This window comes from Panulirus ornatus, chromosome 11 (genome assembly GCF_036320965.1).
Source record: "Panulirus ornatus isolate Po-2019 chromosome 11, ASM3632096v1, whole genome shotgun sequence".
NCBI classification, from domain to species: Eukaryota; Metazoa; Arthropoda; class Malacostraca; order Decapoda; family Palinuridae; genus Panulirus; species Panulirus ornatus.
The window spans coordinates 42,138,061-42,150,657 of NC_092234.1; the positions used below are offsets into that span (position 1 = coordinate 42,138,061).

Sequence of the window (12,597 nt, forward strand, 5' to 3'; positions counted from 1 at the left end):
CAGGAACAAGTTATGAATAGCAAAAAAGAAGCTTTTCATTGCTTACAAGGAGTTAATGTGGACATCTGTGCATTAAACCAACTTAGCTTGGACCCCTATCATAGCCCAAAACAACATACAAGAACTCCAAACAAGGCAAAGCTTTCAGACTGCACCCAGACCACCATGATCATCTATATGTAGAAACCCAAGCCTTACCACTACAGACACATCTGGACATGATAGGTACAAAATTTGTTTCAGCTAAATATGACCCAGTCCTTTGCCACCTCCTCACAACTAACTGCTCTCATGCATAAACAAGAAACACATTCTGGCCCATACAGTTCAGCTGCCTATAGAGCCAAGTTCCTCTCCAACAACCATTAATAGTACAATCAAAAACATTCATGTGAATATCACTTACTAAATACAAACATTCGCCCTCCTAACATTGCTCTCAAGATATCTTCCCCAGAATGAACCCATCTGAATTTACAGGCAATGAGAAGCACATGTAATGCCCTAGGTATGCCCACTATCCATTACTGCAGGCATACAAACACAGAACTGACCCCATACAAGACCTTTCTTGCATATACTTGTTGCCATCCCACTGAAAACATGAAACATTAAATCCATGACCTTTCGTCATCAGCTCAGTACAAAGAAAACTTCAACACAGTGATCATGCTACTGTGCAGTTATATTTTGCCTTTAAGATTCAGTCAGAAATACTGCTCACCTTTAAACCATCTACTCTGTTCAGAAGTGACACAAAGTATGATGTAAGTTGGGTATATTTTGTGCTTTACCTGGCCCAAATGCACTCTGCCCACATCAGACTTTATTCATGTGATGATTAATTTGATTCTTGTTTTGTCTTCCTTCACCTTGGTTTACCTCACCTTGTTTAGGCCTTGTCTCACCTAGGTTTGCCTCACCTTGTTTAGGTCTTGTCTCACCTTGGGTCTTGCCTCACCTTGTGCTTGCTTCACCTTGAGTGATGTCTCTTTTATCATAACTTATCCTGTGTTTTGCCTTACCTTGTATCTTAACTCATCCTGGGTCCTGCCTCACCTTGTGTCCTGCCTTACCCTGCAACTTACTTCATCCATGGTATTGCCTCACCATGTATCATCCTTTGTCATGCTTCACCCTAGATCATGCCTCACCTCTTCTCTTGTCTCACCCTGAGTCATGTCTCACCTAGTGTCTTGACCAGCTCTGTGTCTTACTTCACCCTGTGTCTTTCCTTCCACTGATTTACTTCACCTAGAGTCTGGTCACAGAGATCCCTTGTTATGTTTCCCCCTTGGAAATTCCTGCAACCTCAGTTTGATCATGATGAGTCTTAGCACAAAGATATTTAAGGTGTAAATGGAGGGGAGCATAGTACATTCACTTGCAAATGTTATCCTGTCTTGTTTACTGTATTACAGTTTGTTAATGTTAAACTTATGTGGAAGCCAAAAGACTATGTTAGTGTGAGCATCAGAGATCAGTAACTGCATTTGGTTATTACTGAATTAATTTTGATTGCAGCATCTGTAGTTTTTTTTTTTTTTTTTTTTTTTTATACTTTGTCGCTGTCTCCCGCGTCTGCGAGGTAGCGCAAGGAAACAGACGAAAGAAATGGCCCAACCCCCCCCCCCCCCATACACATGTACATACACATGTCCACACACGTGTATACATACCTACACAGCTTTCCATGGTCCACCCCAGACGCCTCACATGCCTTGATTCACTCCACTGACAGCACGTCAACCCCTGTATACCACATCGCTCCAATTCACTCTATTCCTTGCCCTCCTTACACCCTCCTGCATGTTCAGGCCCCGATCACACAAAATCTTTTTCACTCCATCTTTCCACCTCCAATTTGGTCTCCCTCTTCTCCTCGTTCCCTCCACCTCCGACACATATATCCTCTTGGTCAATCTTTCCTCACTCATTCTCTCCATGTGCCCAAACCATTTCAAAACACCCTCTTCTGCTCTCTCAACCACGCTCTTTTTATTTCCACACATCTCTCTTACCCTTACGTTACTTACTCGATCAAACCACCTCACACCACACATTGTCCTCAAACATCTCATTTCCAGCACATCCATCCTCCTGCGCACAACTCTATCCATAGCCCACGCCTCGCAACCATACAACATTGTTGGAACCACTATTCCTTCAAACATACCCATTTTTGCTTTCCGAGATAATGTTCTCGACTTCCACACATTTTTCAAGGCTCCCAAAATTTTCGCCCCCTCCCCCACCCTATGATCCACTTCCGCTTCCATGGTTCCATCCGCTGACAGATCCACTCCCAGATATCTAAAACACTTCACTTCCTCCAGTTTTTCTCCATTCAAACTGTAGTACAGTACTGTATCTTGAATGGCACAGTTAGGCAATGCATAGGGCTTATCCTTAAACAGAGTATTACCAGTTTTAGTACCAGTATGACCACAAGAAGATGTGTCATCCATTACATCAGTGAGTTTTGAAAAAGCTCTTAATCTTTTTTGTCATATTCTTGAATATTAAAAACAATGAGGCACATAGCTGCTTTGAACTTGAAACTGCAGTTCTTGATTTTTAATCCATTTGATTACTGTATGGTGTATCGCTCAAGCACTTGATGGGATTTTGGGCAGCCTTTCATTTCTCAGATTCTTGTTAAGCATTACAAGATGTAGAACATGTTATTTTCTTATGCTTATATATTTATAATTTCTCTGTTTTTCTTTACAGATTCAAGGATTGTTTGCTATTGTGACAGGAGTCTTTGACATATACACACTGTCGTTGGCTGCACCAGGCTCCAGTCATTATGGTTTCTATCTCTTCTCATATGACTTTGTTTACTCTGGAAATCCACATGGTAAGATTATTATGCAGCTAAGTGGTCTGTGTAGAATCCCTTCCAGATGATGGACATGTTATATTGCATGTTTCTGTATACTAGCTTCTTACTCAGATACAGCCTTACTCTCCCATTTTGTGATATTTGATCTACCAAAAGTACTTACTGCTCAGCACCCTCATAAATACCCATAGAAAACATATAAGTATTGTTCATACCCTTCATTCATGTAGAGCAACTCAGTGCAGTCTTTTTTAACATTGTTTGGGGTGCTATGCATCTTACTTGATTTCCTCTGGTTTATGTAATCTATTGACAGTAAACACATTTCTCATAGAATTTGTTTATTCTGTGTAATGGTAGGTTAGAGTAAAGGTAATAGCTTATTTGCCAAAAGTTTGAAGGAGATGGGATGCCTCTATATGAGTTTAAATGGGAATGAGAATTTGAAGTTGTGATGTTTAGGTGTTAATTCTAGTGGTAAGGATCGAACTGAAAAGTGAAATTTGAAAGTACAGGAATGCAAGGGATTATTATTGTTACTCTGAGTGGGAGACATGTATGAGGAGGTGTGTAATGACAGGAATATGTGGAGACTCTTTTGCTGTGGCCACCCCCTTGATGGGAGTTCACTGGGGAAACAGGCATCAGAGATATAGATAGATTGATAGATACCCAGAACCGTGATGTCTTGGGAAAAGTGTAATGTTTTTCAAGAATTGTGCTTGAAAAGGAAGTTGCTCACAATTTTCTGTATGGACGTAAAAATGTTGGGTTTTCAGTGTAGTGACACATGAAATAGATAAGAAAGTTGTACTGTATAAAGTTGCTTCATGTAGGGTGTAAAAATTGCAGTGATTTTCTTTTACTGCTTACAATGTTGTTTATGAACAGTTATATCATTGTTTGTCCAGGGTTGTTCTGTACTCTAGAGCTTGACAAGGAAGATACAGTTTTTCATAGAATTTTATGCCCAAGGTGGAACTAACTATGTTGTGTGCTGCTATGTGTTTTAGTTTTAAATTGATTAAAGCAGCATTCTGCTTTGGGGAATCAATCTGATGGTTGGAATCTTAAGTGTGAATGAACATGGCCTTTGTTGTCTTTTCCTAGTGTTACCTTGCATGCGCTCAGGAGGAGGGGGTGCCATTTCATGTGTGGCGGGGTGGCGATGGGAATGGATGAAGACAGCAAGTATGAATATGTACATGTGTATATATGTCTGTTGTGGATGAGAGGGCTTGGGAAGTGAGTCAGTTGTTGTTCACTGATGATACAGCACTGGTGGCTGATGTAGGTGAGAAACTGCAGAAGCTGGTGACTGAGTTTGGTGAAGTGTGTGAAAGAAGAAAGCTGAGAGTAAATGTGAATAAGAGCAAGGTTATTAGGTACAGTAGAGTTGAGGGACAAGTCAAATTGGGAGGTACGTTTGAATGGAGAAAAACTGGAGGAAGTGAAGTGTTATAGATATCTGGGAGTGGATTTGGCAGCAGATGGAACCATGGAAGCGAAAGTGAGTCACAGGGTGGGGGAGGGGGCAAAGGTTCTGGGAGCAATGAGGAATGTGTGGAAGGCGAGAACATCATCTCAGAAAGCAAAAATGGGTATGTATGAAGAAAAAGTCGGTCCAACAATGTTATATGTTGCGAGGCTTAGGCTATAGATGGGGTTGTTTGAGGAGGGTGGATGTGTTGGAAATGAGATGTTTGAGGACAATATATGGTGTTAGGTGGTTTGATCGAGTAAGAAATGAGAGGATAAGAGAGATGTGTGGTAATAAAAAGAGTGTGGTTGAGAGAGCAGAAGAGGGTGCGTTGAAATGGTTTGGGCACATGGAGAGAATGAGTGAGGAAGATTGACAAAGGATATTGTGTCAGAGGTGGAGGGATGGAGAAGTGGGAGACCAAATTAGAGGTGGAAGGATGGAGTGAGAAAGATATTGAGTGATTGGGGCCTGAACATGCAGAAGGGTGAAAGGTGTGCAAGGAATAGAGTGAATTGGAATGATGTGGTATACCAGGGTGGACGTGCTGTCACTGGATTGAACCAGGGCATGTGAAGCGTCATGGGTAAACCATGGAAAGTTTTGTGGGGCCTGGATGTAGAAAGGGAGCTGTGGGTCTAGTGCATTATACATGACATCTAGAGACTTGAGTGTGAATGAATGTGGCCTTTGTTGTCTTTTCCTTGCGCTGCCTTGTGCAGGGAGAGGGGGTTTTCATTTCATGTGTGGCGGGGAGGTGACAGGAATGAATATAGGCAGCAAGTATGAATTATGTACATGTGTATATATGTATATGTCTGTGTATGTATATATATGTATACGTTGAAATATATAGGTATGTATGTGTGCGTGTGTGGACGTGTATGTATATGCATATGTATGTTGGTGGGTTAGGCCATTCTTTCGTCTGTTTCTTTGCACTACCTCTCTAACGTAGGAGATAGCGACAAAGTATAATAATAATATATGTATATATGTATATGCCTGTGTATGTATATGTATGTATACGTTGAAATATATAGGTAAGTATATGTGCGTGTGTTGGCATTTATGTGTATATATGTGTGAGTTGGGCCAATCTTTCATCTGTTTCCTTGCGCTACCTCGCTAACGCGGGAGACAACTAAGTATAATAATATAAATAAATTTAAAAGGAATGCTTGGATAACCTACTAGTAGACATGTTGATAGAAGACTTCTTTACAGTGTATGTTGTGACATCTTAATTTGGTATTTATTGAATAATTGTTTTTCAAGTAGTACTAATATACGCACAAACATAAAATGAATCCAAGAAAAATACATTAAGGAAAAAATCCTTTGAACCTGTTCAGACTGCTTAATTTTGTTTTTCAGTTCGAAATTCCCTGATTTTATTCGGTGGTGTGACAGCCTTTGGAGGATTGGCTCTTATTGTGACCAGTGTCGTGTTATTACAAGGACTACGTAAGGTAAGAAGGTGTACATACATTTGAATATATAATATGGGTTGGTCATATCAAGAATGAGTGAGGAAAGGTTTACAAAGAGGATATATGTGTCAGAAGTAGAGGGAACAAGGAGAATCAGGAGGCCTAATAGGGATGGAGTGTTGGAGTGAAAAAGATTTTGAGTGATCAGGGCCTGAACATGCAGGGGGGTGAAAGGCATACACAGAATAGAGTGAATTAGAACGATGTGGTACATTGGGGTCAATGTGCCATCAGTAGACTGAATCAGGGCATGTGAAATGTCCATGGTAAACCATGGGAAGTTGTGTGGGGCCAGAATGTGGAAGCTGTGGTTTTGGTGCATTACCCATGACAGGTAGAGAATGAGTGTGAGCAGATGTGGCCTTTCATTGTCTGTTTCCTAGCACTACCTTGCTGATGCATGGGGTGGCAGTTGGGTGTGGGGGAAGAGAAGAGAATGTACATGTTCACTTTATTTTATTTCCTTCATGCATTCATGCTGTTTCCTGTGGGGCGGGATGGCATCGGGAATGGATGAAGGCAATAAAGTATGAATATGTACATTTGTATATATATGTATGTATGTATATATTTGTGTATGTGTCTTTCTTAGTCTGTTTCCTGGTGCTACCTCGCTAATGCAGGAAATGGCAGTCCAGTATGAAACTTTTTTCCTGTTTTCTTCTTTTCTTCTCATATTACCTTTGTAAGATAGCATAAGAAACAGACTAAAAATTTGGAGAAAGATCCTCACTTGTTTCTGTATTCAGAAAATGATAATAGAGGAGAGGAATATTTCCACCCTCTTGTTCCTGCCTTTCTTCATGGCCTTTTATGAAACTCAGAAGATACAGGGGTGGTATTCTTTCTTCCGTATCCTTTTCTTGGTGTGTCTTTCATAGTAAGGAAGATAAAAAGAATAAGCTATGGAAATTGAACTCAAGTATTTGAATATTACTTTTACAAGAAAGGGTTAATGTTCCCAGTTGGCCGACAGCTTACTAAATAGAAAAGAATATCTCCAGTGGATCTCACCCTAGAGATCCCATTCTAGTTATATAAGAGAAGACTGTGAAAATCAAGTTGAGTAAAGAAATAATATGCCAAATCCTAAGCCTCCTCCTCAATTAGGACCCACAGACCTTTCCATGGTTTCCTTCAACTGCCTCAAAATCCCTAGTTCAGCCCATTCACAGCACATCCTCTGTAAACCACGTCACTTCAAGTTTTTCTCTCCCTTATATGCTTTGCACCCTCCTGCATGTTCAGGTCCCAAACCCTCAAAGCATCATTCAGTCTATCACTCTACATTCTTCTTGGGTGCCCCCTGTGATTAGTATAATCAGATGTTTTACAGAGGACTCAAGATTAAAACTGTGGATAATGAGAGGATCAAGAGAATCTGAGAAGAGACCTGGATGACATTCTGTATACAAATGGGCAGAGGAGAAACAGATAGAATTTAAGTGGTAGAAATTTAAACAAGTTTTAGAGCAATTGATGGTATATCATTGCCTTCCTTCAAAGGGACAATAGGGAAACAAATTGTAAGCAAAGGAAATGTTAAAGACTTGGTATTTACCCTGTATTTGAAACTAGAATTTAAGAAACTTGATAGTATGGTGCTTTTGTGCCAAACAATAGATTATATGATACTGAAAACTTTCACAGCAAGTGACAGAAAGCAAATGATGAAATTGTTTTATGTATACTTATTTGAGAAGTAGAGTAGGATATTGCAGTATTGTGTAGTCACCAGTTAAACAGATGGAAATAAACAAATTAGAAAGAATTCAGAAGCACTTCATAAGTATGACTGATGGACTGTAGTACATGACCTATCACAGGAACCTGAAAGAGCTTGAACTATATGGTCTGGAATGAAGAAGAGAGTGTTACATGTTTGGCAGCAGATAGAGAGCATAAAAAGTATTGCCCTAAATCTGAAAGTAGCTCAGCAGATAGAGAGCATTAAAAGTATTGTCCTAAATCTGAAAGTAGCTCAGCAAGGAAGATGTTCAACTATAAAGTCAGGAGATATTCTGGGAACATATTAGAAGGTTTTTTTTTTTATCATTATACTTTGTCACTGTCTCCCGTGTTAGCGAGGTATTGCAAGGAAACAGACGAAAGAATGGCCCAACCCACCCATGTACACAGGTATTGGATGAAATTACGTGAATGTTCAACAAAGAAACTGAAAAGATTAGTTAATGCAGTTCCAGGAAAATTAGGAAATGTGCAGTTTATGGGGACAGAAACATTTAAAGGAAGAGTAGACTCATGGCTGAAATCAAGCATGATGAGGCTAGAATGGACATCTGAATCAAAGTATTAACTGCTGAGAGAAACAGCCTAATCCAACAAGCAAAACATCTCCGATTTCATAATCAGAATAATCGTTGAATAACCTTTATTTTTTTATCTTGTCCAACGACAGAATGCAAGACTTTACCCTTCAAGAAATAATGGTAGGTGTGAGGTACCCAAGGATGAGCTTAAGAAATTAGCAAATTGATGATAGCATCATTTGTAACCATCCCCAGACATGCACATAGGTATTTTGAATTTGTGTCACATGCAGTGAGAAAAGAGCATGTGTCTTTGATACAAACATTTTGACGTTATATTCAGGTATATTCATCATTGAGTGAGTGGGTACTTTGCTTACATTTGCGCAATTGTATTTGTATTTACAAAGAGTGAGTGATGATTTAGTGGTACTTTGAAACATCCAGGGGGATGCTTGAGCTGTTTGATAAAGTGCATTAAACAAGTTTCCAAAAATTTTAAACATGTGACCCATTGACCTGTGTTCTGAATGCATAAAGTATGTTTCTCACGTGATTTATTTTACACATTTATTATACTTAATCACCGTTTCCCACATCAGCGAGGTAGCACAAGGAAACAGACAAGGAATGGCCCAACTCACCCACGTACACATGATGTACTATATGCATAATATAAATATGCATGTGATTTTTTTTTTTTTTTTTTTTTTTTTTTTGCTTTGTCGCTGTCTCCCGCGTTTGCGAGGTAGCACAAGGAAACAGATGAAAGAAATGGCCCAACCCACCCCCATACACATGTATATACATACGTCCACACACGCAAATATACATACCTACACAGCTTTCCATGGTTTACCCCAGACGCTTCACATGCCTTGATTCAATCCACTGACAGCACGTCAACCCCGGTATACCACATCGCTCCAATTCACTCTATTCCTTGCCTTCCTTTCACCCTCCTGCATGTTCAGGCCCCGATCACACAAAATCTTTTTCACTCCATCTTTCCACCTCCAAAGATGGAGGGAAAAAGATTTGATAAGTATGTGATATGCATACTTATTGATATTCATCTTTATTTTACTTAATCATTGTTTCCCGCATGAGCGAGGTAGCACAAGGAAACAGACAAAAAATAGCCCAACCACTCATGTGCATATACATAAATGCCCGTACATGCACATATACATACATATACATTTCAGCATATACATAAATGCCTGTACACACACATATACATACATATACAGCTTTGAAGAATGTGTGGAAGTCGAGAACATTATCTCGGAAAGCAAAAATGGGTATGTTTGAAGGAATAGTGGTTCCAACAATGTTGTATGGTTGCGAGGCGTGGGCTATGGATAGAGTTGTGCGCAGGAGGATGGATGTGCTGGAAATGAGATGTTTGAGGACAATGTGTGGTGTGAGGTGGTTTGATCGAGTAAGTAATGTAAGGGTTAGAGAGATGTGTGGAAATAAAAAGAGCGTGGTTGAGAGAGCAGAAGAGGGTGTTTTGAAATGGTTTGGGCACATGGAGAGAATGAGTGAGGAAAGATTGACCAAGAGAATATATGTGTCGGAGGTGGAGGGAACGAGGAGAAGAGGGAGACCAAATTGGAGGTGGAAAGATGGAGTGAAAAAGATTTTGTGTGATCGGGGCCTGAACAGGCAGGAGGGTGAAAGGAGGGCAAGGAATAGAGTGAATTGGAGCGATGTGGTATACCGGGGTTGACGTGCTGTCAGTGGATTGAATCAAGGCATGTGAAGCGTCTGGGGTAAACCATGGAAAGCTGTGTAGGTATGTATATTTGCGTGTGTGGACGTATGTATATACATGTGTATGGGGGTGGGTTGGGCCATTTCTTTCATCTGTTTCCTTGCGCTACCTCGCAAACGCGGGAGACAGCGACAAAAAAAAAAAAAAAAAAAAAAAACATATGTACACATGTACTTATTCGTACTTGCTGCCTTCATTCATTATGTTCGCCACATACAAGATTATTTACTGAATTAGTTTGGCTATTGTCTTTTCATAATAATAGTTGCAGTGATTAATAGCATTACAAGATATGCATTGTGACAAAATTTTTGTGTTGATTCTTCAAAAAATGCACTTCAGATACTTTTGTGTACTTCTGAACTTCTTACTTTTGTTTCCAAGTTGAATTTTGATTGGCTTAGTTTGATCCATAGTATTAGTGAGAAAATCAAATGGATGTTTTTTCATAACTTTTAAATTTTCAGTCTTTTGTCTTTTCAAGTTGGATAGTAGTGTGGATGCAGCCTGGCAGTAGGGGAGCTAGTGTTAGTTACCTCCTATATACATTTATCAGTCTTATTTGATAAGTTTGTGTTGAAACTGTATTATTTTTTTTCTCTCCATGATGATAGGCCTTATTCCTGGGGACAGGATAGAAAGAATACTGCTCATGTATCTCTTGCATATCATGGAAGGCAATTAAGAAGGTCCACAGTAAGTGGAAATCCCCTCCACTGTATTACTTTATAAAAGATGGAATAGAGTACGGAGCCAGGCAAGGTTTTTTAAGCCTGAAGATGTGTTCATCTGTGCCAGAAGATATATATGAAAGAAAGGATATTATATCTTATGGACAAATGCCCTTTCAAACTACCCATTCCATTTGTGGCCCTGAAGGACCTAGTTTTTGTTACCCAGTATGTTTCTGATGGTTTACCTGTTTTCTTTCTGTGAATTCAGTATCTTTAGTATATGTCTATTGAGGATAAGGATCTAGTGACTATTTCATAAGGATTAAGGTCTGTGATTAGTCAGCCTTTGATGCCTAGGAGTGATAGACATTTTGAAGAGGCAGCTTTCATGATTTCTTGGACTGCCAACCTCATTCCTTTCAGACATCCTCTGCTGGTTTTTTTTTATTATTATTATACTCTGTCGCTGTCTCCCATGTTAGCAAGGTAGCGCAAGGAAACAGATGAAAGAATGGCCCAACCCACCCACATACACATGTATATACAATACACATGTATATACATACACGTCCACACATGCACATATACATACCTATACATTTCAATGTATACATACATATACACACACAGGCATATACATATATACACATGTACATAATTCATACTTGCTGCCTTTATTCACTCCCGTCACCACCCCGCCACACATGAAATGACATCCCCCTCCCCCTGCATGTGTGTGAGGTAACGCTAGGAAAAGACAACAAAGGCCACATTCATTCACACTCAGTCTCTAGCTCCTATATTGCCAAAAATTTTTCTTTACAAACAAAACATTGTTTCTAATAGCTTTGTAATATGGTCATAAGTATAGATCTAGACTTAAGAATGTGTAAGCAGAAGAGTTAAATATAGTGATTTTTTATCATTACAGGAGATGGAAATGCGTTTGGAGCCATGGATATGGTGTATGGCGATCTTCACTATATGGCGTTCACTTATCATCATCTATGCCTCGATTGTGAATGACATGGTGTTTACATACCATGTTCTCATGTGCCTGTTATGGATTCTCTTCATATTATGCAATGTTTATGCTTGGTTGGTCGTACACTCATTTTACCATGAACTGTGTGAGGTTACAAGACTAGAAGATGTAGCAAGAGTTAAGGTGAGTTGAATTAAAGTTAGGGCTTGCATGGTTGAAGATTATTTATTGTTTTTGTTTTTTCATCATTTCAGTTTTATCTATTTATGGATGAGGCATTGAGGAAGGTGAATGCAAGGGTCTTGGAGAGAGGGGCTGGTTTGCAGCCTGTCAGCAGGGAGATGAGTCAGTTGGTTTTTGCTGATGACATGACACTGATGGCAGATTTGAATGAGAAACAGCAGAAGCTGGTTTCTGAGCTTGGGAAAGTATGTAACAAAAGAAAGATTGGAGTGAATGTGAAAAAAGGAAGGCTATTAGGTTTAACAAAGGAGAGGGACAGGTTAGATTGGGTGAGTGTTTGAATGGAGTGAGCAAGGAGGAAGTGGGGTGTACCTGTATTTCATTCTCCATGTTATCAGAAAAAATTAAGATACTGTAAAGGAAATTTCTTTAGTAAAGAGATTTATACTTTATCATTGAAAGTAACACAGAAAATAAACATCTTTTACGTTACTTACAATCAAGTGTTGGAGGTATAGCTTTGAGGGGGTTTACCTGTCACCAGCTTATATATTTCAAATGCTAATTTTCAGTTGCTTTTTATGTTTTAACCTTGTATGATAATAGCTGTAAGCACAAAGACAGTTACTTTTTAGAGAAGCAGCATTAAAGTTTGTAACCATGGTATTTTTGTTGCACATAAGTTGCCTGAAACATAGTCTCCACAGTAATCTTTAATAACTGAATGTCTTCTGTGTATCTCTTGTTATTCTAAAGTCATAAATGAAGACCAGCAATATTTTTGCAAATAATGTTATGTAACAGTTACAGGCACCATTTAATGGCAATGTAATGCACTTAATCTCTGTTTTTTGAGGAAAGGAAATCACTCTGTGGACAGTCTG

General features: G+C 39.3%; 1 protein-coding gene across 3 annotated transcripts in view; it reads left to right on the forward strand.

The window, feature by feature from the left end:
- Nucleotides 1-12,597, forward strand: part of pasi2 (Protein) — a 30,313-nt gene that overhangs the window by 10,559 nt on the left and 7,157 nt on the right. For all 3 annotated transcript variants that reach the window (XM_071666836.1, XM_071666837.1, XM_071666838.1), the window contains 3 exons: nucleotides 2,734-2,863; nucleotides 5,706-5,800; nucleotides 11,477-11,713. In XM_071666836.1, the coding sequence (XP_071522937.1) occupies nucleotides 2,734-2,863; nucleotides 5,706-5,800; nucleotides 11,477-11,713 (462 nt within the window). The remainder of the gene's footprint in view (nucleotides 1-2,733; nucleotides 2,864-5,705; nucleotides 5,801-11,476; nucleotides 11,714-12,597) is intronic.